At 52.2% G+C, this 25,686-nt stretch overlaps 1 protein-coding gene across 9 annotated transcripts in view; it reads right to left on the bottom strand.

Annotated features, from left to right (window-relative positions):
- Positions 1-2,048: 2,048 nt before the first annotated feature.
- Positions 2,049-25,686, bottom strand: part of hdx (highly divergent homeobox) — a 233,682-nt gene continuing 210,044 nt past the window's right edge. For 8 of the 9 annotated variants that reach the window (XM_072505124.1, XM_072505115.1, XM_072505117.1 and 5 more), the window contains 2 exons: positions 8,146-8,268; positions 2,049-2,302 (listed from right to left, as the gene is read on the bottom strand). In XM_072505124.1, coding sequence (XP_072361225.1) covers positions 2,231-2,302; positions 8,146-8,268 — 195 coding nt within the window. In that variant the 3' untranslated portion in view covers positions 2,049-2,230. Of the gene's footprint in view, positions 2,303-8,145; positions 8,269-10,226; positions 10,332-25,686 lie in introns of those variants that run through there. The other variant, XM_072505118.1, reaches the window with a different exon arrangement.

Here is a 25,686-nt window from a genome sequence, read left to right as displayed (position 1 = left end):
AACAGGCATGTCTTTCGGGACTTGTGGGAGGAAACCGGAGCACCCGGAGGAAACCCACACAGATACGGGAAGAATGTGCAGACTCTGCACAGACAGTGACCGAAGCCAGTTCTGTAGCCACCTTGCCAGCTCACCCCTGATCCCGTGTGTCTTCACCTTTTGTACTAGTTTACCATGAGGGACCTTGTCAAAGGCCTTACTGAAGTCCATATAGGCAACATCCACTGCCCTACCTGCATCAATCATCTTGGTGACCTCTTCAAAAAACTCTATCAAGTTAGTGAGACACGACCTCCCCTTCACAAAACCATGCTGCCTCTCACTAATACGTCCATTTGCTTCCAAATGGGAGTAGATCCTGTCTCAAAGAATTCTCTCCAGTAATTTCCCTACCACTGACGTAAGGCTCACCGGCCTGTAGTTCCCTGGATTTTCCTTGCTACCCTTCTTAAACAGAGGAACAACATTGGCATGTCCATGGGAACACCATCACCTGCAAGTTCCCCTTCAAGTCACATGCCATCCTGACTTGGAAACGTATTGCTATTCCTTTAAAATTGCTGATTCAAAATCCTGGGACTCTTTCCCTAACAGCACTGTGAATGCATCTTCACCATGTGGGCTGCAGAAGTTCAAGAAAGTGGCTCATCACCACCAAGCATATTAGGGATGGGAAATGAATGCAGGCCTTGCCATTGATATATATTTCATGAAACTAATGCATGTAATCTGGCATATCATGTTTTCCATTCTGTATGTTTCAGTGAGTAAACCCCATCTCCATTCAACTGTGGAAAATGTGACAGAGAGAGAGAGAGGGAAGAGAGAGAATGAATAAAAGCTTCAAAGCAATCCATGATGGATCTGCCTTGATCGAATACTGATTTTTTTCCATACAGGCTTTTTCCTTTAGAACTCATGTACACTTTGCTGATTGCTCTCTCGTGACAAAAGAAATAAAAACATAATTGTAATGGACATTGTACACATCCAGAGACCAAGATTGATAATGGGGTGGGTGCTTAGCCAAAAACAAGACCTCAACTTTTCTCTGTATGAATCATTTAAGTCCCACATCACTGTGTATTAAATACAACATGCACTGTACCTCAAGCTGCTGCAAATAAAAAGTAATTCATGACGGCAACTCAAAATATCTGGCAAATGATGGAGTTACTGAGAACACGAAGATTCATAGACATCTCAGTCATAACTTGAGCTTGATTTACTTTCAGATATGCGTGCCAAGGTGGTAAAAACGATCTAATGTATTAAAAAGGTTGACTCAGCTTCCCCCAAAACCTTGATTGTACAAAGGCTGCCCTGAATTTAAGCTGATGACACGAGTAGTTAAGTGAAAATACAAGGGGGACAAACAGTTGTCACAACACAAGTTGTGTCCAGGGTCCCTCGAATTAGAAATCCATCCTTTGACAGAGTCATCCCACCCGGCCTCTCTGGTCAGTCAGGAAACTAGAGGTTGAATGCTGATCTCATGGCTCAGTTAAAGAACCATACCAAAGCTCACTCTAATAGCCATTATGCTCCAGGCCCTACTACAGGTGGAATCATTGCACCAAGAACTACCAGCTTAAAATGGTGCTCATCATCAATATAGCATTCCAGATGAATGTTTCTAGTTGTTTCTCCTGCAAATTAACAGAACAAAAATTGACAAAATAAAAAGGTTGTAGGTTTGGGGATCGAACCTACAACCCTGGTGCTGTGAAGCAACAGTCGTAACCACTGTGCTACCGCGATGCAGGTGAAATGAAATAACTTGGGTCTACAGCCAAAAACTATTTCTGCAAGTGTAGTCATGATTGCAGTGATACCCAGGTGTTGAAAAGTGGATACAGATTGGACCTGACTGCATGCTAGTTTGAAGCTAAAATGCAGAACTTTTACATAAAATCAAAGTTAGTTAAAATGTGTAGCTGTGAAGTTGGAGTGAGGTATTTATTGCTCTGCAATATCAAGTACACGTGGCTAAATTCTGGCCTCTAAGCATCTCCCACCTCACATTAAAAAAAACCAATAACACTGGCTAACAAAATCCTTTTTATTCTGCAATTGTTTCATCTCATTATCAAGCTGTCGCACAAGCAGTCTTATTTTTAAAACATGTAAAAGATTCAACATTGGTACAAATAATTTTAAAGAAGTTTTTAATCACTTCCAAAAGGCTGTTTCACACTCATTAATATCCTCTGATACAGAGGAAATCTAATTAGCTTTGTTCCCGGTTGCCAGGTGAATCCATATTGCATTCAGTGTCAAGAGGCAAGTTCGTCAGCAACATCTGTAGGGAGAAAATGTCAACATTTGTATAAATAGCTTTGTCAGCAGCTATTAAAAACTGAAAAGGGGACTGATTCAGGTGTCTGGTTAAAAAACGCCTGTTAACATAAAAAGAGCTTGTGGAATTTATTCTTTGAAGTGTGGATTTTTTACATGGACATTGTACACATCCTCATTTCATGCTAAGTGCTTGAGAAAATACATCTAAACTTTTTTTTAATGATCAGGATAATATGTAAAACTTCACAAACCCGAAATAAATCACAAGGATTTCTAGTTTATACATAGTTGGCTCTTAATAATTTACTCAACCATTTTGTTTGAACTTTGTGCAAATTATTTGCAGCCAACCCATTGTTACTAAATTATTTTCTTTTTTAAGAACATTTCATTTCTGGGCTGTCCTGAGGTAGACTGGACTGTACAATTAAAGAACTGCCTCTTGGATTGCCGAGTTTGGCGGTCCAAATACTTTAAATGTAAAAAAAGTGTGATCACTCAAAACCCCAACTTTCCCAATGATATTCCTATTTGTCACTCTAGACCAATCCCAGACAATGGTATCCCGAAATAGGAGCAGAGGTACCTTTGAGCCTGCTCTGCCATTCAATAAGATAATGGCTGATTTGTTTGTGTTCTGAGTTCCACATTTCCATCTCCCCCTGATAACCTTTGATTCTCTTGCCTAACAAGGTGATGGTATAGTGGTATTATCACTAGAATAATAATCCAGAGACTCCGGGTAATGCTCTGGGAACCTGGGTTTGAATCCCACCATGGTAGCTCGTGAAATTTGAGTTCAATAAAAACCTGGAATCAAGTGTCAAATGATGACCATGAAACCATTTTGTTGTAAAAACCCACCTGGTTCACTTCACTAATGTCTTTCAAGTATTTGGTGTGATCTACATGTGACTCCAGAGAGTTTGACTCTTAAAATGCCCTCTGAAATGTCCTAACAAGCCACTCAGTTCAAGGGCAATTAGGATTGGGTAATAAATGCTGGCATAACCAGTTATGCCCAGATACCATGAACGAAGTTTATAAAGATAATCTATCTACATTTGCCTTAAAAATATTCAAAGACCATGCTTCCAAAGCTTTCTGAGGCAGACAGTTTCCAAAGTCGCAAAACCCTTTTGAGAGAAATAAATTCTACTTATCTTCTGTCTTACAAGGACGACCCCTAATTTTAAAACAGTGCTCCCTAGTTTTTGACTCACTCACAAGAGAAAACATCCTTTCCACAACCACCTTGCCAAGACCATTAAGGATCTTATATACCTCAAACAAATCACCCCTTACTCTTGAAAGCTCCAGTGGAAACAAACCCAGCCTGTCTAGCCTTTCCTCATGAAACAACCCACACAGTCCAGGTATCAACCTAGTAAAACTCCTCTGAAGTGCCTCCAACACATCTACTTTCATCCTTTAATATGGAGACCAAAACTGTACAGAGCATTTGAGATGCTGTCTCACCAATGCCCCACAAAACTGAAGCATAACATCTTACTCGGGGCTTTTCACAGTAACTTAATTGAAGCCTACTTGTGACAATAAGCGATTATTATTATTACTTTTATATTAAATTCCTCTTGAAATAAAGGATAGCATTACACTAGCCTTCTTAATTACTTGCTGTACCTGCATACTAACTTTTTGTGAATCATGCATTAGAAAACCTAGATCCCTCGGAATTCGGCAGTCATTCTGTTTCTTTATTTTCCCTGCCAAAGTGAACAACTACAATTTTTCCATATTATACTCCAGTGGCCAGTTTCTTGCCCACTCACTGGACCTATCAATAACCGTCTGCAACCTCCTTATGTCCCCTTCACAACGTACTTTCCAACCTATGTATGTCATCGGCAAATTTAGCCTTCGCTCGCCTCTTCAAAGTCATTGACATAAATTGCACAAATGTGAGGCCACAGCATATACTGCTAATATATTCAGTGTGAGAGAGGTCCCCAAAGGATGCCTGGTCTACTCAACTTGACAGGAGCTCGTTAAAGGCATATTCAGAAACCCCAAAAGCTAGATGCTTTTGACAGCAAATGTGAAACTTATTTCCCACCGAGTGTTCTACAGCACCTCTCAAGGGATGCAATACCAATTTATTTTGTTGATTGAAATGAGAACAGGCAAGAATAATCAGAATTCAACCACAAAATGTCACAGTTATGTTTGGCTATGGTATCACAGAATCGTTTCAGCGCAGAAGGCGGCCATTTGGCCTATCATGCCTGCACTAGCTCTGCGAATGAGCAATTCACTGGATGCCATTCTCCTGCTTCCTTCCCATAACTGCGTGGATTCCAGACCTTCGCCACTCGATGGGTTATAAAGACTTTTTCTCAAATCGTTTTTGCTTGTTTTGCAAATCGCTAAATCTCTGCCCTCTCATTCTCAATCCTTTCATGAGTGGGAGTGGTTTCTCCCTATCTCCCTATTGGGCAGCACGGTAGCATTGTGGATAGCACAATTGCTTCACAGCTCCAGGGTCCCAGGTTCGATTCCGGCTTGCGTCACTGTCTGTGCGGAGTCTGCACATCCTCCCTGTGTGTGCGTGGGTTTCCTCCGGGTGCTCCGGTTTCCTCCCACAGTCCAAAGATGTGCAGGTTAGGTGGATTGGCCATGATAAATTGCCCCTTAGTGTCCAAAATTGCCCTTAGTGTTGGGTGGGGTTACTGGGTTATGGGGATAGGGTGGAGGTGTTGACCTTGCGTAGGGTGCTCTTTCCAAGAGCCGGTGCAGACTCGATGGGCCGAATGGCCTCCTTCTGCACTGTAAATTCTATGAAATCTATGAAATCTCCTCTGTCCAGATCCCTCACGATATTGAGTACCTGTATCAAATCTGAATTTGACAGTGAATCTCTATGAGGAAAATCTAAATTTTACGTTGTGATGCCTGATCAGTTTGTTAGAAGTTCAGCTGCCACTGAACCGTAGAACTGAACATCAGGCAGAATGAACTCAAGTAGTTTGAAAACTATTAGAGAAATCCAAGGATATGGGCTGCTCGGAGGCTGGTTTGCAAATGTAAAATAAAGTTTTAAAATCAGGAGATAGCTGAAGATTCCGTTTTGTTTCAGGTAATATACATGCTTTGAGATAAATGTACTCAGATCTTAACGACAAGCCCAATTATTTTTAGGTCTGCTCGGACCCAATACATGAGGTTGCTAAATTTATGTTTCAGGTGATATCAGTGACAACAAATCATTGGGAGAGCTTGTCCAGCAATGAAGAGCATGTTGATTGCAAGTTATTTTAGTCACAAATTACATATCAGGAAGATCAACAAACCACAGATAACTGGACTTGTTGTAGATAAAGAAAAAAGAAATCTAGAATTCTATGTTCATTTGTCACATTTATCCTGGGATCATGAAGTGAAAAGAAATCCCAGAGAGCAGAGCAGCCTGACGGGCGTGTCTGAGGGCGGCGCAGAGCAGCATGACGGACGTAACCGAGGGCAGAGCAAACCGACAGGCATGACAGAGGGCAGAGCAGCCCAGCGAGCGTGGCCAAGGACAGAGTTGCCTGACGGGCGTGCGGAGGTCAGAGCAGCCTGACGGGCGTGCGGAGGACAAAGCAGCCCGATGGGCGAGGCAGAGGGCAGAGGAGCCCGACAGGAGTGGCGGGGGGCAGAGCAGCCTGATGGGCGCAGCGGAGGGCATAACAGCCTGATGGGCATGGTCGAGGGCAAAGCAGCTTGACAGAAGTGTAGCAGAGCAGACTGACGGGCTTGGCTAAGGGTGGAGCAGAGCAGACTGACAGGCATGGCCGCGAGCATAGCAACATTAAGGGATTCCAAACCTTTTAGTAATTTATCGATATAATTCAGATTTTAAGAGTTAAATACAAACATTCAAGTTTACCCGATGATAAAATAAAGCGCTGTCAGCACAAGAGGAGTTGGTTGATAAATTTATTCAAGCCTTAACTTTACTTTTCGGGAATAGTCTCATAAATAGAAACACGGCAAAGCGCAGCCTGTGCCAAAGGGGACTCCAGGATGCTTCTTGTGACCTGGGCAACCAAATGTGCAGGAAGTGTCTTCAGCTGATTAAGCTTTTTTGATGAGGCTGGTGTGCTTGATATTGACTTCCAAAAGAACTTTCATGAAGTGACAGATTTCCTTGCTGGGAAAATTGAAACCAATGGAATGAAAGGGACAATGGCAACATGGATATTAAGTTGATTGACAGAAAGCAGAGCATCGTGGTAAACAGCTGTTTCTCAGACCAGAAAAAGCTTTATAGTGGACATCTCCAGGGTCAGTGTGTTGGGGCTACTGCTTTCCTTGATATATACTCATGATCTATACTTGGATGCCATGATATGGAGATACTGGGGTGGGCATAATAAGAAGTCCTGTTGGACTTTAACCTGGTGCTGTAAGACTTTTTACTAGACTTATATGTGCAGTGCACACTTTCAAAGTCTGAAGATGACAGAAAAACGTGGAAGTATTGAAAACTCCGAGGACGATACTGCTGGATCTGGTATTGTGGATTGTAAGGGGGATAGAGTAGAACTTCAGAAGGACATAAACAGTAGAATGTGCAGGCAAGTGTCAAATCAAACTTACTGCAGAGAAGTCTGAAGAGATGTATTTTAGTAGGAAGGAGACTATATGAAATAAAGGATACGGTCCTAATTGGGGTGCAGGAACAGAGAGATCTGACGGTAAGTGCACACAAATTATGGAGGGTGACATGAAAGGCTGATAAAGTGATTAAAAAGGCAACAGGAATTCTTGGAAAATCGAGAAAGTAGTGTACAATAGAAGGAAGTTATGGTAAACCACAAAAAAAATACCAGTTCAACTTCAACAGGAGCGATGGGCATTGCATTTTAGGAAGGATATGAAGGCACTGGAGAGGGAGAAAAAAAGATTCATGAGAATGGTTCCAGGGATGAGGGCTATCTGTTACGTGGGCAGGTTATAAAAGCTGGGGTTATTCTCCTCAGAGAAGGTTGACAGGAGATTTACTGAGCTGTTCAAAAGCAAGTAGGATCTAGAGACAGTCAGAGAGAGAGAGAGAGAGAGAGAGAGAAAGAGAGAGATTGTTCCTATGGCAGAAAGGTCAAGTACTAAAAGACACAGGTTTAAAGTAAGTGAAAAGAAGACCAAAGGATTTATTTATTTCATGTAGGAAGTGGTTAGTGTCTAGAATACACTATAACAGAGGGTGGTGGCATATTTGCAGGGCGACAGGAAAGGGCTGGGGAATGGGACTAGTTAAAGTGCTCTTACAGAGGACTGGCAAGGTCAAGGCAGGCTGGATGGCCTTGTGTGTTTTAACCATTCTATGAAATGTAGAATTTATAGTAGAACATAATTGTTTTAAATTCTAAAAACTTCTTGCCAAAGTGATCTCATTAAAACAAAATGTTAGGATTCATTATTTATCTTTATTATCAGAACTTTATTTTGGCCTCTAATAAATGAAAGGAAGACTCAACATCAAACTTGTATACCAATCAGTAACCTTCTGTTCAAGTTACATAATGTCTTGCAGTACAAGCTCAAAGTTTAAAAAAATTCAAGAATGAGCAGAAACTTGCATTGATTGTTCCTGATGACCAAATATTGCTGCAAGATTCACAGCTGCCTTCCATCAGAAAGACAATGGTCTTGCTCCATTTCAATTCCACCAATTCCTGGCATTGCTTAACTAATTGAGAATTTTACAAGCAGTCAAATTGATCACTTTAACCTGTTTACACCACCCTTTTCCCAAAATCGCACCACAGTGGCACTCAGAACAGCCCAGAATAGTTAGCCCAGAATGAGATCCCGGTGAGGACGCTGCTGTAGCATTAAACCTACCTGTTGCTGTTCTGTGTCATTCATTTTAACTGCAAGAACTAAACTCGTAGTAAAATTCTGAAGATGGAGGTATTTCTGTTTCTGTTTTTCCAGTTCGTTTTCAAGATATTTAATTTTGTCATTCTAAGAAGAATAAGAAGCAGCGTTAAAAAGAATTCTGGGCTTGGGGGTCATATACAACAGAGAAAGAATGCTTATACCGAGGCTAAGGCTTCAACATACATCTCAAAGTGCTTCACAGAATTCAGTACATTGATATGCAGTGACTTCAGGCAAACATAGCAGTCATTTTCTGCACATGGAAATCCCACAACAGCAACAAGATGAATGATCAGTTAATCGGTTTTTGATTCTGCGACTTGGTCAAGAGTTCACCAGGACATTTGGGAAACTCTCTGCTCTTTGAGTAATGACACCTCCGTCAATACAGTTCCCTTTACCCTCTGTTGTGATCTTTGACTACAGACTCAAGTTCTGGAGTGGAGCTTGTACCCTCAACTTCTGACTTAAAACTGAGACAGGATAAAAAATAGAACACAGCCGTACCGCATATGATTTTCTAGCGAGAGAGACTATCAATACCAACCTAAGAATGTAAGAAATAGCTAGTCAATTCGGCCACTCGAGCTTGCTTTACCTTTCAATGCAATCGTGGCTGCTTTAACTCCACTTTCTCACCTGCTCCCCATATTGTTTGATGGCTGAGATATCAAAAATCTGACTATCTCAGCCTCGAACGCACACAATGGAACATACACAGCCCTCTGTGGTAGAGAATTCAAAAGATTTATAATTGATATAATTATTCTGAGACTGCCAAGTATCAATTTCTGGACTAGTGTTAAAAATTTATGCAAAGTGTTGCATAAATGGTGGGGACGTCAATGGCAACGAGGAAGCCTTGAATGGCTGTCAATCCACTTCTGGTCATTTTCAGCAAATCATGCTTGTAAAGATGCTCGGGTGGGCATGCTGTGCGCACATCAGAAACATGTAGAATGGGAAAAAGGCATCTTCCAACGCTTTGATGACCAATATGGATCTTACAGGTCATGGTAAAACCTACTCAAACCACTTTCAGCTGAACATGCATTCAGTGATGCTTGAATTTTTCAGAAAGTTCAGTGGAGTTTGAAAGCCTCCTATGATTTATGGTGACTTGCAGCAGAGAGGGAAGATGTGCTCAGAAGGGGAAGAAAAAGGGCTCTCCACTAGAAGGCCATACCCAGAAATGGTTGTCAAGAGAGCCCTTCTCCTACTTCCAGTAGCAGTGTCCGAAGTAGCTATGATTCATCCAGGTGGTCGTCATTGAACTGCACCACCTCCTTCAATTTCACCCTGCAGCCATTGAACAGGAAAAGGGTGGTGTCAATGGCCATGAAGGTTACCATGGTCCTCAATTTTTGCACCAGCAGATCCTTTAAGGCTAGAGTTTACAGTATCTCAGTCAGTTCAGCATGCATTACTGCATCCAAGAGGTACAAGATGAGGCATCGACTGCATGCACTTTACTCTGCGAGTTCCAAAGCTCAACAGGAAGATGTACCGGAACTGTGTAGTTGGTGTGTGATCGTATGTAGACTGTGCCTGGCTGAAACCATGATGCTTTCATCCTGCACCAGTCAGCTGTTCCTCACAATATTGAAGCTACCACGACCAAGCAGAGGCTGACTGCTCAGTGACAAGGGCTTCTACTCTGCTGCCAAATTTATGGTGGTCTGTTGTGTGCTTTATATAACCTGGCTCTCCCGTGATCCCAGACTTTGACCAAATAACTCAGACAGAAGCAGAGCCAGCAAAGGAAGAAGAGATAGCAGAGGCAGCCAAGACCCCATTGCTCCAATTGGGGTGCCTGTCTGTAATCAGTAAATCAGCTTCTGATTCAGCCAAAATCATCCACACATCATCTATGCTGTGCAATTCCACTCCTATCCATCCAACTGCTACATTACATGGTCCTCTTGGTCAAAACCCTGAAATAAAAGAAAACACCACCCCCAAAAGAATCACATACATTATATCCAACAACACTTCTAATAACACAAAACTGAACGATTCACCCTTGTGCATTGCCTTGGTACCTGTCTTGTGGGTGCCTTTGCCATATCTAGTGCTCCGATGCAGTGCTATACTAGTGGCCACAGCACTAGTTTTCTGCTGCTGCCCCTGTTATGTGCAAACTTGTCCTGCAAGAGAGAGGGAAGACTGTCAGTAAATGTGTTGCAAGATGCTTGGGTGCGGTGCCTTTCGTAACTGAATACTTGGCATTATGTAGGAACTGCGAGATGTGGGAGTGAGGCTTGCAGCAGTGGTTTAAGTGTGTGAGGGGGAGGTTGACCACATCAGGCATGAATGCTGATTGCTTAAGATTATTGGTAGATGAGAGAAGGAGAGGTGGTGCACTGAGCAGTGAGAGAGTTTGTGTGGTTGGTTGGTAGGAGAAGTCATTTGAGAATGTAATCACTGACTTTGACGTGGGTGCAAGGTCACTGAACATTTTCTGGCAATTCGTCTCCTCACGGCCGGATTCCTTGATAGACCTCTGTTGCTACTCCTATTCCCAGCTCCCTGTGGAAAAATTACCTTGATTGGCATTTGAATGTCCAGTGCCATTTTGGAGGTTCTGGTAACCCTCTCTAACCAGTTGCTCTATTGGAACCCTTACTCCTTCTCACAAATATTTTTCTCATCTCGTTACACCAGCTGCTGTACCTAAACTGTGTCTCCACTTTAAAGGCAGGCTGCCTTTAAGAAGTGCAAGGGCTAGTTATAATTTGTTCTGCCCACATGCACCTGCTGACCATGCAGCCAGTCAACAGAATATTTTGTGCTGTGTTGCACCCTGCGATCTTTAACAAGGCTGGGTACAGAGTAATCAGCCATCATGATATAGCCGTCCCCAATAGCACTATTGAATTTCTTAGTACATTTCCTCCATAGCATGCAAACATGACGAGAAAGTTCAACAGCAACTTTCAGTATATTGTGCTTTTAGAGATCATACGTCATAATCTACCCGAATGGGGACAGAGTTGGGTGTTTCCAGGCCCTCAGAGCGCTCAGAAACACGCCTCTACGTAACGACCATCCGGGTAGATAGGGGCCTCAGCAGGGAACTGGGGGCAGCACGCTAGCATAGTGGTTAGCACAGTTGCTTCACAGCTCCAGGGTTCCTCGGTTCGATTCCCGGCTTGGGTCACTGTCACCAGAAGTGCCAGGGTACCACCCTACCTAGAAGGCATGCACTCGTGGGGTCCTCCAAACTCCTAGGAGACCCCCACGAGTGCTATTCCATTTCGTGCAGACCACTGAACGGCGCTTGCCCGAGGCCTCCAGTGCAAGGGTTTAGATCCAACGCCTTGGTTAGATATCAGGAACGCAGATTAGAGTGAGACCAGGGGCGTCATTCTCCGACCCCCCAGCGGGTCGGAGAATGGCCGTTGGCCGCCGTGAATCCCGCCCCCGCCGGTTGCCCAAGTCTCCGAAGGGAGAAAGGTCGGCGGGGCGTTAATGGTGCCGCTGCCATCGGAGAATGTCACGGGTCTGCGCAAGGCAGCCGATTTTCGGCCAGTCGATATTCACCCTTCCGGATGGGCCGAAGTCCCGTCGACGTGATGACCGTTCACGTCGACGTAAATCAAACCTCCTTTTAATCGGCGTGAACCTGTGCTCCAGGTTCACGCCGACCAGCGTGGAGGTGAGTGACGGCCTGGGGGGTTGGCCACTAGGCAGGCAATGGCGTGGTCGCAGTCTGAATGTATGGGGGAAGAGGTGTGTGTAGGGTTTTGCGTGTGTCTGTGCGGCGGGGGCGGGGGGTGGTTAGAATGGGCTGGGCTCCGGGGGAGTGCCAGGAGGGGGGGTCCGTGCCGGGGAAGAGGATGGGGGGTCCGTACCGGGGAGGAGGTTGGGGTCCGTGCCGGGGAGGGGGATGGGGGTCCATGCCGGGGAGGGGGCTGGGGGGTCCGTGCCGGGGAGGGGGATGGGGGGGTCCGTGCCGGGGGATGGGGGGTCAATGCCGGGGAGGGGGATGGGGGGGGGGTCCGTGCCGGGGAGGAGGTTGGGGTCCGTGCCGGGGAGGGGGATGGGGGGGTCTGTGCCGTGGAGGGGGATGGGGGGGTCTGTGCCGTGGAGGGGGATGGGGACGTGCCGGGGAGGGGGGTGGGGGGGGGTCCGTGCTGGGGAGGGGGATGGGGGGTCCGTGCCGGGGAGGGGGATGGGGGGGGGTGGGGGGTCCGTGCCGGGGAGGAGGTTGGGGTCCGTGCCGGGGAGGAGGATGGGGTGGTCCGTGCCGGGGAGGAGGATGGGGGGTCCGTGCCGGGGAGGGTGATGGGGGGGGGGGTCCGTGCCGGGGAGGGGGAGGGGGGGTCCGTGCCGGGGAGGGGGATGGGGGTGGGGTCCGTGCCGGGGAGGAGGTTGGGGTCTGTGCCGGGGAGGGGGGTCCGTGCCGGGGAGGGGGATTGGGGGGGGGTCCGTGGCGGGGAGGGGGATGGGGGGGTTCGTGCCGGGGAGGGGGATGGGGGGCGGGTCTGTGCCGGGGAGGGGTATGGGGGGTCCGTGCCGGGGAGGGGGATGGGGTGTCCGAGACGGGGAGGGGGATCCGTGCCGGGGAGGAGGTTGGGTCCCGTGCTGGGGAGGAGGATGGGGGGGTCCATGCCGGGGAGGAGGATGGGGGGGTCCGTGCCGGGGAGGGGGATGGGTCCGTGCCGGGGAGGGGGATGGGGGGTCCGTGCCGGGTAGGGGGATGGGGGGTCTGTGCCGGGAAGGGGGATGGGGGGGGGGGTCCGTGCCGGGCGGGAGGTTGGGGTCCATGCCGGGGAGGAGGATGGGGGGGGGGGGGGGGGCCCGTGCCAGGGAGGAGGATGGGGGGTGTCAGTGCCGGGGAGGAGGATGGGGGGGGGTCCGTGCCGGGGAGGAGGATGGGGGGGGTCCGTGCCGGGGAGGGGGATGGGGGGGGGTGGGGGTCCGTGCCGGGGAGGGGGATTGGGGCTCCGTGCCGGGGAAGGGGATTGGGGGGGGGTCCGTGCCGGGGAAGGGGACGGGGGGGCGGGGTCCGTGCCGGGGAGGAGGTTGGGGTCCGTGCCGGGGAGGAGGATGGGGGGTCCGTGCCGGGAAGGAGGTTGGGGTCCGTGCCGGGGAGGGGGTTGGGGGTGGTCCGTGCCGGGGAGGAGGTTGGGGTCCATGCCGGGGAGGGGGATGGGGGGGCAAGTGAGTTGGTCCACCTGGCCAGGTGCCAGCCTCCAACAGTTGGACCCATGCGGTCCATGCCACCTGGCTGGGGGGAAGGAGGGGATATGGGCAATGATGACATGTCGTTGTTCCCCCCCCCCTCAACCAGGCCGTCATGTTTTCCGATCATCCAGCGATGTTGGCCGCCGTGGCGGCAGCCGCTAATGTCCATGTTGCCCTGGATGAGGAGGAGGAGGAGGAGCGTGCCAGAGAGGCGGCGCAGGCTGCCGCAGAGGGACAGGTGGCAGCCGCCCAGGCTGGACGGACACCTGACCGGCACGGCGAGGAGGGGGAGGAGGACGTCGCGGCCCCACGGCAACGGAGGCACCCGAGGGCGCCCGGTGTGTACCGGCCCCGGCAGTCATACCAGGACGTCACGGACCGGGAATGCAGGAGGAGACTCCGGATGAGGCGGGAAACCGTGGCTCACATCTGCCACCTGCTGGCACACCTGTCACCGCGTGGCACTGGCGGGGGACACCCTCTCCCCGTGTCCGTCAAGGTTACGGTTGCCCTGAACTTTTATGCAACGGGGTCATTCCAGGCACCGAGTGGGGACCTGTCCGGCATATCGCAGACATCGGTGCATCGGTGCATCCGGGCAGTGATAGATGCCCTATATGCCATGGCGCACCGCTACATCCGCTTCCCTGTGGACCGGGCCAGCCAAGATGCCCGGGCCGTGGGCTTCTCTGCCGTGGCCGGGTTCCCCATGGTCCAGGGCGCGATCGATGGGATGCACGTCGCCGTGCGGCCACCTGCAGATAACAGGGCCGTGTTCACCAATAGGAAGGGGACCTATTCGATGAACATACAGGTGGTCTGCGACCACCGCATGATGATCCTGCAAGTCTGCGCCCGTTACCCAGGCAGTGTACACGACTCATACGTGTTGTCGCGATCATCCATCCCCGGCATGTACGAGGGACGCCATCCCCGGCTGAGGGGCTGGTTGCTGGGCGACAGGGGCTACCCATTGCGATCGTGGCTGATGACGCCTGTACGGAGGCCACGCAATGAGGCGGAGAACCGCTACAATGATGCCCATGTAGCGACAAGGGGAGTGATAGAGAGGTGCTTTGGCGTGCTGAAGATGCGTTTCAGGTGCCTGGACCTCTCTGGGGGCGCCCTCCAGTATCAGTCAGATAGGGTCGGCCGCATCATTGTGGTGTGCTGCGTCTTGCACAACATAGCCCAACAGAGGGGCGATGTGCCGCAGGCAGAGGAGGGCGGAGTGGAGGAGCAGCAGGAAGAGGCGCAGTCCTCCCCAGATGAGGGGGATGGGGGCAATGGTCAGGGCAGACGGGCTAGACACAGGCGGGTGGCTGTCCACCGTTACCGGCTGGTCCAGCGGGCACAGGACGACTGATAGCCGCCCGCTTCACTGACTAGATGGGCGTGGGAATCGGGTAGTATGGCCACAGACCGCACACAATGGCAACAGCCGACCACCCACACCCCCCACCCATCCACCCACCCAGCACCCTCACCCCCCTCCCCAACCCCACCCACCCCACACGCATGCACACCACCCCCCCCATTGCCGATTCACCTGCGGCACAACGGCCGGGCTCTCACAGTTGCGGGTGGACGCGTGTCTATTGCAGGCCATGGAGGATGATGACAACCCGCCCTGCGGTGAGCTCCTGGCCCCACATCGTTGGACTATGTCTGACCCATGGCCACAGTACCACCATCCACCCGGACCATCCCTGCATGCGGCTGTGACACTGCAGCGCACGGTCCCGTCCTCAGCCCGGGGGGATGTTGATGGCGGCCCAGGGGGAAGGGGGCAGACTCACCTGGGGCTGAGGTAAGACCATCCCTCACACACACTTGCGCTCAAAGTACATGACACCCCCGCACGCTTTGGACAGAGCACAAAGGCAGCTTCTGTAGGTGTAACATTGACTTTAATAACCAAACGAGTTCATGCACGTGCCCTAGCCCCTAAAACTCATCTGTGCCCTGCACCCGTGCCAACTTACTCAGTGTCTAATTGTTTGGCCTTACGGGCCCTTTGACTACGTCTACGTGGTTCCCCAGACGGTACAGCAGAACTGGAGGTGGACTCCTGTGATTCCTGCCCTCTGACACTGGATCCCTTTGGCGGCCGTTTCCTGGGGCGTCCTGGCCTAGATGGGCCAGGTTGCGGCCCGGGCGACTGGGATGGCGAGCTGCCAGCCTGTCCTGCCCGTTGCCCACCCGATGCACCTGGGACGGAAGGGGGGGGGGAGGAGTCCGAGGTGTCGCGGTGTTCCCGGACCTCCCCTACAGGGGGACCCGGGACGGACCACACCACCTCCTCCTCCCTCGGGGTGCCCGATGGCCCCCAGGCCTCTACATGGGTGGGGGATGCGAACGGACTGGCCATCCAACGCCCCCCCCGGCATCTGGCGCTGCCAGTCCTGGAGGCCCGTGCTGGTATCGACAGGGGTCTGCAGGTTTGTAGCCATGGAGCCCAGGGGGTTGGCAAACCCAGTCTGTGACAGTGCGATGCCGGCTCGCACATGGCCACTGGCACCAATGCCCTCAGCGATGGCCTGCAGAGACTGGGCCATGACCTGCAGAGACTGGGCTATGGCCTGCTGAGACTGGGCCATGGTGTTGAGCGCCTCTGCCATCTGGCGCTGGCACTGGCTCATGGCCTCCTGTGAGAGGGCAGCCATGTCCTGGGCCACAGACGCCGCCTGCACGGAAAGCCCCAGGCCTCGCAAACCGTTCCCCATGTCTGACACCGTCGCACCCATTGCCTCCACTGCGGACGCCACCCGTGCGTTGTCGGCCTGGGTGGCACGCATGACCGGCACCACTTCCAGCTCCTGGACGCGGGTGGACTCCTCCACCTGCGACTGCAGCCGCCGCAAGCCGGCCGTCACCCTCTTCGCTCGTCTCCGGGTCGGTGGTTGCGTCGGATCTATGTGTGGGTGTGGTAACTCCAGGAACCCGGGATCCATCTGGGCGGCAGATGTTCGCTTGGGCTGGGCTGCCCTCCGACCGCCCTGCCCCTCTGCTGCTCCTACCTCCACCTGCTGTACCGGGACGGCTGTGTTGTGCGCACCAGTGAGTGTACCAGACGCCTCATCACTAAAGTGCCCAACCGAGGTGAGTGTTTCTGCGATGGTGGAGGGAGTTGGTGACAGCAGTGGCGTTGTGTCGTGCTCTTCGTCCCACTCTGAGTCCATGGCACTTTGGGGTGGGGGTTCGTCTCCACCCATCCACTCTGAGTCACTGTCCGGTATTTCGTCTTCCTTGGTAGTGCTGTCCCGGGTAGGGGTGTCCTGGGTAGTGGTGTCCTGGGTAGTGGTGTCCTGGCTCAGATGTGATGGGGGCCTGTGGCTTCCCCCCTCGTCGCTGGGTGGCACACACCTGCGTCGTCGCTCCCGCATGTGACGGGGGTGTCGTCGCCCTGTTGCTCCAGGTCTCTCCATCTCCCGTGGTGTGCGAGGGGCATCCTGCGGGCGTCGCATGCCGGAGGGTCCGGGTCTCTCCGTCTCCCGTGGTGTGCGAGGGGCATCCTGCGGGCGTCGTATGCCGGAGGGTCCAGGTCTCTCCGTCTCCCGTGGCCTCCGAGGGGCATCCTGCGGGCGTCGCATGCCGGAGGGTCCGGGTCTCTCCGTCTCCCGTGGTGTGCGAGGGGCATCCTGCGGGCGTCGCATGCCGGAGGGTCCGGGTCTCTCCGTCTCCCGTGGCCTCCGAGGGGCATCCTGCGGGCGTCGCATGCCGGAGGGTCCGGGTCTCTCCGTCTCCCGTGGTGTGCGAGGGGCATCCTGCGGGCGTCGCATGCCGGAGGGTCCGGGTCTCTCCGTCTCCCATGGCCTCCGAGGGGCATCCTGCGGGCGTCGCATGCCGGAGGGTCCGGGTCTCTCCGTCTCCCGTGGTGTGCGAGGGGCATCCTGCGGGCGTCGTATGCCGGAGGGTCCAGGTCTCTCCGTCTCCCGTGGCCTCCGAGGGGCATCCTGCGGGCGTCGCATGCCGGAGGGTCCGGGTCTCTCCGTCTCCCGTGGTGTGCGAGGGGCATCCTGCGGGCGTCGCATGCCGGAGGGTCCGGGTCTCTCCGTCTCCCGTGGCCTCCGAGGGGCATCCTGCGGGCGTCGCATGCCGGAGGGTCCGGGTCTCTCCGTCTCCCGTGGTGTGCGAGGGGCATCCTGCGGGCGTCGCATGCCGGAGGGTCCGGGTCTCTCCGTCTCCCATGGCCTCCGAGGGGCATCCTGCGGGCGTCGCATGCCGGAGGGTCCGGGTCTCTCCGTCTCCCGTGGTGTGCGAGGGGCATCCTGCGGGCGTCGCATGCCGGAGGGTCCGTGTCTGTCTGTCTCCCGTGGCCTCCGAGGGGCATCATGCGGGCGGTCTGCATCTGCGGGGATGGGTGCCTCGATGTTTGCTCCTGCGATACACAATGAAGCATGCATGGTTAGACACGTAGGCAGTGATCAGGTGATATGGGGGAGGGGGGATATGGGTGAGGGGGGGGGATATGGGGGAGGGGGGGATATGGGGGAGGGGGGGATATGGGGAGGGGGGGATATGGGGGAGGGGGGATATGGGGGAGGGGGGATATGGGGGAGGGGGGATATGGGGGAGGGGGGATATGGAGGAGGGGGGATATGGGGGAGGGGGGATATGGGGGAGGGGGGGATATGGGGGGAGGGGGGATATGGGGGAGGGGGGGATATGGGGGGGATATGGGGGAGGGGGGATATGGGGGAGGGGGGATATGGATATCGGGCGGGGGGGGGGGGGGGGAGGCTCACCCAGGCTGCTCTGACGAGGTCGTTCACCTTCTTGTGGCACTGGGTGCCTGTCCATGGTGTCAGGGCCGCAGCGGTGACGGCCTCTGCCACCTCCCTCCACAGACGCCGGCTGTGGCGTGGGGCAACTCTGCGGCCGTGCCCGGGATGCAGGGCGTCCCTCCTCTGCTCCACTGCGTCCAGGAGCGCCTCCACATCCCGTGACTGGAACCTCAGGGCTGAGCGGCGGCCAGCCATCCAGTCGGGTGTTCCGGTCGAGTGGGGGGGGAGCAGCGCGGCCTTATGAGCCGTCACGCCGTGCGGCGTGTATGACACTGCATGGCGTGAACCACGTGCGCAAGCGCGGATCCCGTCACGTCGCTGCTAGCCCATTTCGGGCCGGAGACTTTTGAACCATTTTTCCGACGTGACGCAAGTCAGATTTGCGCCGTTTTTTGCGCCGATCGGCGGACTTTGCGCCGATAACGGAGAATTTCGCCCCAGCTGTCTCACTCTAATATGCAGATTTGCCAGAAAGTGATTCCACCCAAAATCGGCGGGATTCACGTTGCGATCTCGCGAGGCAAGCTGGATAAATCCCAGAAAAAGGATCTCCCAGCATCTCCTGTCATGTTGCATCACACCGTGCTGCTTCCTCTGGCGCAATGCGACAAGTAGATCCCACCCATAGAATCATACAGTGTGGAAGGGGCCCTTTAGCCCATCAAGCCTGCACCAACAAAAAACTACGAGAATCGAGTAGTTTCCACTTCCTAGCGCTTGGCCCATAGCCTTGAAAGTTATGACATTTCATGTGCTCATCCAAGTACATTTTAAAGATTGTGAACTTTCCTGCTTCAACCACCCTCCCAGGCACTGCATTCCTGTTTCCCACTACCCTCTGGAAGAAATCCAATTTCCTTAAATCCTCTCTAAACCTCCTGCCTTTCACCTTAAGATTATGCCCCCTTGTTATTGACCCTTTAACTGAGGAGAACAGTTGCTTTCTATCCACCCTGTCCATGCCCCTCATCATCTTATACACCTCACTCTCTTCCCCTCTCAGCCTTATCTACTACAAAGAAGCTCTCATAGCTAAAATGCTCCATCCCAGGCAACATCCTGCACCCTCTCTAGTGCAATCACATCCTTCCGTTAGTGCGGTGACCAGAACTACACACAGTACTCCAGCTGTGGCCTAACCAAAGTCTTGTACAGCTCCAACGTAACCTCCTGGCTCTCATAATCTATGCCATAACTGAAAAAGGCAAGTGTCCCGTATGTCTTAACTACCCTATCACAGCCTGGTATGGCAACTGCTCGGCTCAGGACCGCAAGAAACTTCAGAGAGTCGTGAACACCGCCCAGTCCATCACACGCACCTGCCTCACATCCATTGACTCCATCTACACCTCCCGCTGCCTGGGGAAAGCGGGCAGTATAATCAAAGATCCCTCCCAGACTTCCGGGTGCGGCGATGACCAGCTAGGTCGCACGTTTCGGCACCTCCCGTTCGAACGGACTTTTGGGCTCTTATTGGGAGCCCCAACAGCAATTTTTGACGGCTAAACCCATTGTGCGGTGAAACAGATGTTTCATGGAGAAAGGAGATAATAGTGGCCGGATTGCAGAGGATCCTCTGGAGCAGCGGCAAGGAAGGGAAGCACGAAGCAAGATGGCGGCGGAGGGAGGCCGTTTGGTATGGGGCCCGGAACAGCAAGAGTTCCTTCGGAGATGTGTTGAGGAGCTAAAGAAGGAGGTGCTGGCCCCGATGCTGCAGGCGATTGAGGGGTTAAAGGAGGTGCAGAAGGCCCAAGAATTGGAGCTTCGTGGCGTGAAGGCAAAGGCTGCCGAAAATGAGGACGAAATACAGGGCCAGGTGGTGAAGACAGAGACACACGAGGCACTGTATAAGAGGTGCAGGGAGAGGCTGGAAGCCCTGGAAAATAGCTCGAGGAGGAAGAACCTAAGAGTTTTGGGTCTTCCCGAAGGTGCAGAGGGATCGGACATCGGGGCATATGTGAGCACGATGCTTCATTCCTTAATGGGACCGGAGGCCCCGACGGGCCCCTTGGAAGTGGAGGGAGCATATCGAGTCCTTGCGAGAAGACCGAAGGCGGGAGAAATACCTCGAGCTATAGTGGTGAGGTTTCACCGCTATAAAGACAGGGAGATGGTCCTGAGATGGGCGAAAAAGACACGGAGCTGCAGGTGGGAGAATGCGGTGATCCGCGTGTACCAGGATTGGAGTGCGGAGGTGGCGAGAAGGAGGGAGAGTTTCAATCGGGCCAAGGCGGTGCTCCAGAGAAAGAAAGTTAAATTTGGTATGCTGCAGCCACATCAAGGGTTACACATCAAGGGAAACACCACTACTTCGAGACGGCAGAAGAGGTGTGGAGATTCATTGAAGAGGATAAGCTGGACTAGACTGGAGAGAGAAAGAACTTTTGTAATAAAGCAGTGGTGTGATTGCATGGGACTGGGAACCGGAAGGTGGGGGGGGGGGGGGGGAAGAGAAAAAAATGTCTCTTTCCCCTCGATGGGGGGGGGGTATGGTGAATTGTGGGCGCCGGGCGGGGCCGAGTGGGAAGCGCGGGCTTTGCTCCCGCGCTATGGTAATTGTGGCAGGAAGGAGGGGGCCACAATGGGAGGCTGAGGATAAACGGGGGAAGTCGAGGTCAGCCAGATTTTGCTGACTTCTGGAAGCAACATGGGGGGAGCAATCACGCTAGAGGGGGATCTAGTGGGGGGGGGGGGGTAACTGGGTTGCTGCTGTTAAGGGGAAGGGGGAGCTGCTACGGGATGGGATGGTCGGGACGGGAGGACACCGTTGGGGGGACAAGTGGGTGCGTGGGAACCGGGTGAGGAGCTGGTCTAAAAAAGGGGGATGGCTAGCTGACGAGTGGGGGGGGTAAAGAGCCCCCCAACCCGGTTGATCACGTGGAACGTGAGAGGGCTGAATGGTCCGATTAAGAGGGCAAGGGTACTTACGCACCTAAAGAAAGTAAAGGCAGCTGTGGTCATGCTGCAGGAGACGCATCTGAAACTGGCGGATCAGGTCAGATTACGAAAAGGATGGGTGGGACAGATATTTCACTCGGGCTTGGATGCGAAAAATAGAGGGGTGGCAATATTAGTGGGGAAACGGGTATTATTTGAGGCGAGGACCATAGTGGCGGGCAGTGGGGGTAGATATGTGATGGTGAGTGGCAGATTGCAAGGTGAGGCGGTGGTTCTGGTGAACGTATATGCCCCGAACTGGGATGATGCCAACTTCATGAAGCGTATGCTGGGGCATATCCCGGACCTGGAGGCGGGAAAGTTGGTAATGGGGGGAGACTTCAACATGGTACTGGATCCAGGGCTGGACCGGTCCAGGTCTAGGACCGGGAGGAGGCCGGCAGCGGCCAAGGTGCTTAAGGACTTCATGGAGTAGATGGGAGGAGTAGATCCCTGGAGATTTACTAGGCCTAGGAGTAAAGAGTTCTCCGTCTTCTCCCATGTCCACAAGGTGTATTCTCGGATAGACGTCTTTGTCCTGGGAAGGGCGCTGATCCCGAAGGTGGCCAGGACGGAGTACTCGGCTATAGCCATTTCGGACCATGCCCCACATTGGGTAGATCTGGAAGTAGGAAAGGAAAAGGAACAGCACCCACTGTGGAGATTAGATATGGGATTGTTGGCGGACGAGGGTGTGTGTGTAAGGGTAAGGACATGTATCGAAAGGTATCTGGAGATTAATGACGACGGAGAGGTTCAGGTGGAAGTGGTCTCGGAAACACTGAAGGCGGTGGTCAGATTTCCAGAAGGGCCCATAAGGGGAAACAAGAGAGCAAAGAGAGGGAGAGATTGTTGAGAGAAATTTTGAGGGTGGATAGGCAGTATGCGGTGGCTCCGGATGAAGGACTATACAGGGAAAGACGAAGGTTGCACATGGAATTTGATTTGTTGACCACGGGCAAGGCGGAGGCACAATGGAGGAAGGCACAGGGAGTGCAGTATGAGTATGGAGAGAAGGCGAGCCGGTTACTGGCCCAACAACTGAGGAAGAGGGGGGCGGCGAGGGAGATTGGAGGGGTTAGGGACGAGGAGGGTGAGATGGAACGGGGAGCGGAGAGGGTGAACAGAGTGTTTAAGGCATTTTACGAGAGGCTGTATAAGGCTCAGCCCCCGGAAGGGAAGGAGGAAATGATGCACTTCCTAGACCAGTTGGAATTTCCGAAGGTCGAGGAGCAGGAGAGGACAGGACTGGGAGCACAGATTGAGGTGGAGGAGGTGGTAAAAGGGATTGGGAACATGCAGGCAGGGAAGGCCCCGGGACGGGATGGGTTCCCGGTGGAATTTTATAGGAAATACGTGGACCTGCTGGCCCCGCTTCTGACGAGAACCTTTAATGAGGCCAGGGAAAGGGGGACGTTGCCCCCGACGATGTCGGAGGCGATGATATCGCTGCTCTTGTAAAGGGACAAAGACCCGCTGCAGTGCGGGTCTTACAGGCCTATTTCCCTCCTGAATGTAGATGCCAAGCTTTTGGCCAAGGTGATGGCGACGAGGATGGAGCATTGTGTCCCGGGGGTGGTTCACGAGGATCAAACAGGGTTTGTTAAGGGGAGACAATTGAACACTAACATACGGAGGCTGCTGGGTGTGATGATGATGCCCCCGCCGGAGGGGGAGGCGGAGATAGTGGTGGCGATGGATGCAGAGAAAGCATTTGATAGAGTGGAGTGGGATTACCTGTGGGAAATGTTGAGGAGATTTGGATTTGGAGAGGGGTTTATTGGATGGGTTCAGCTTCTATACAGGGCCCCGGTGGCAAGTGTGACTACAAATAGGCAGAGATCTGACCACTTCCGTCTATACAGAGGGACAAGACAGGGATGTCCTCTGTCCCCGTTACTGCTTGCATTGGCAATTGAGCCACTGGCCATAGCGCTGAGGGGCTCTAGGAAGTGGAGGGGAGTACTTGGGGGAGGAGAAGAGCACCGGGTATCACTATACACGGATGATTTGTTGTTGTATGTCACGGACCCAGTGGAGGAGATGCCCGAGATAATGCAGACACTCAGGGAGTTTGGGGAATTTTCAGGATATAAACTGAATATGGGGAAGAGTGAGCTGTTTGTGATGCACCATGGGGAACAGGGCAGGGGAATAGATGATTTGCCGTTGAGGAGAGTAACAAGGGATTTTCGGTACCTAGGGATCCAGATGGCCAGGAACTGGGGAACCTTGCATAAGCTAAATTTAGTAAGATTGGTGGAGCAGATGGAAGAGGACTTTAGGAGATGGGACATGGTGCCCCTGTCACTGGCGGGTAGGGTGCATGCGGTTAAAATGGTGGTCCTTCCGCGGTTTCTTTTTGTGTTCCAGTGCCTCCCTGTGATGATTACAAAGGCCTTTTTCAAGAAAGTGGATAAGAGCATTATGAGTTTTGTATGGGCTGGGAAGACCCCAAGAGTGAAGAGGGGGTTCCTGCAGCGTAGTAGGGATAGGGGGGGACTGGCACTGCCGAGTTTAAGTGACTATTATTGGGCCGCCAACATATCAATGGTATGCAAATAGATGGGGGAAGGGGAGGGAGCAGCGTGGAAAAGACTAGAGATGGCGTCCTGTAGGGTAACCAGCCTAAAAGCATTAGCGACGGCGCCTTTACCGTTCTCCCCGAAGAAAGTCCAGTGGTGGTGGCAGCGCTGAAAATTTGGGGGCAGTGGAGACGGCATAAGGGAGTGACGGGTGCCTCGGTGAGGTCCCCGATAAGGAACAACCACAGGTTCGTCCCGGGGAAGATAGATGGGGGATTTAAAGCTTGGCAGAGAGCAGGGATTGTGAAATTGAAGGATTTGTTCCTAGGCGGGACGTTTGCGAGTCTGGGAGCACTGACAGAAAAATATGGGTTGCCACCGGGGAATGCATGTCCATATATGCAACTGAGGGCTTTTGCGAGGCAACAGGTGAGGGAATTTCCGCGGCTCGCGGCGCAAGAGATTCAGGACAGAGTGATTTGGGGGCATGGGTGGGGGATGGTAGGGTGTCAGATATATATCGAGAAATGAGAGACGAGGGGGAGACAATGGTGGAGGAGCTGAAGGGAAAATGGGAAGAGGAGCTAGGGGAAGAGATTGAGGAGGGGCTGTGGGCCGATGCCTTGAGTAGGGTAAACTCTTCGTCCTCATGCGCCAGGCTCAGCCTGATCCAATTCAAGGTTCTACATAGGGCGCACATGACTGGAGCAAGGTTAAGTAGATTTTTTGGAGTGGAGGATAGGTGCGGGAGATGCGCGGGAAGCCCAGCGAACCACACCCACATGTTTTGGTCATGCCCGGTACTGCATGGGTTCTGGGTGGGGGTGGCGAATGTGCTTTCAAGGGTGGTGGGGGTCCAGGTCGAGCCAGGCTGGGGGTTGGCGATATTTGGGGTTGCGGACGAGCCGGGAGTGCAGGAGGCGAGAGAGGCTGATGTTTTAGCCTTTGCGTCCCTAGTAGCCCGGCGAAGGATATTACTTATGTGGAAAGAAGCTAAACCCCCAGGCGTGGAGGCCTGGATAAACGACATGGCGGGGTTTATAAAATTGGAGCGGATAAAATACGCACTAAGAGGTTCGGCTCAAGGGTTCACCAGGCGGTGGCAACCGTTCCTCGACTATCTCGCAAAACGATAAGGGAAATGGGAAAGGTAGCAGCAGCAACCCAGGGGGGAGGGAGGGAGGGGGGGGGGGAGGGAAGGGCCCATCCGGGGTTTTGTACAGGTGTTTGTATATGAGTTATTTATATTGTTTTTTGTGACTTTATTATTTTGGATATTGGCTAGTTTTTATTTTTGTTGTTGGCAGTTGCCGTCTAGTTAATATATTATTTATTCTTAAAAAAACAAAACGGTCATCATTATTATTTATATTGTTTCAAAGTTGTAAAAGGGGAAAATTTTGTACTGTTTTTGTTTGACCGAAAAATTTGAATAAAATATATATTTTTTTTTAAAAAAGATCCCTCCCACCCGGCTTACTCACTCTTCCAACTTCTTCCATCGGGCAGGAGATACAGAAGTCTGAGAACACGCACAAACAGACTCAAAAACAGCTTCTTCCCCACTGTCACCAGACTCCTAAATGACCCTCTTCTGGGCTGATCTCATTAACACTACACCCTGTATGCTTCATCCGATGCCAGTGCTTTTGTAGTTACATTGTATATGTTGTGTTGCCCTATTATGTATTTTCTTTTATTTCCTTTTCATGTATTTAATGATCTGTTGAGCTGCTCGCAGAAAAATACTTTTTAACTGTACCTCGGTACACGTGACAACAAACAAATCCAATCCAATCCAATCCAACTATCCTATTAACCTGTCCTGCTGCCTTCAGGGATCTGTGGACGAGCACCCCAAATCCCTCTGTTCCTCCGAGCTTCCTAGTGTCCTGCCATTCATTGAAAACTCCCTTGTTGTGTTACCAAAGAGCATCACCTCACACATTTCACCTCACACATGTCAGGGTTAAATTCCATCTGCCCATCTGACCAATCCATCCAAATTCCCTGTAACCTAAGGCCTTTGTGAACCACCTGGCCAATCTTCGTGTCATCTGCAA

The sequence above is a fragment of the Scyliorhinus torazame genome, chromosome 5 (assembly GCF_047496885.1).
Source record: "Scyliorhinus torazame isolate Kashiwa2021f chromosome 5, sScyTor2.1, whole genome shotgun sequence".
Taxonomy (NCBI): Eukaryota; Metazoa; Chordata; class Chondrichthyes; order Carcharhiniformes; family Scyliorhinidae; genus Scyliorhinus; species Scyliorhinus torazame.
The sequence above is the reverse complement of the archived record's forward strand: the minus strand, read 5'-3'. Positions and strand labels throughout refer to the sequence as shown.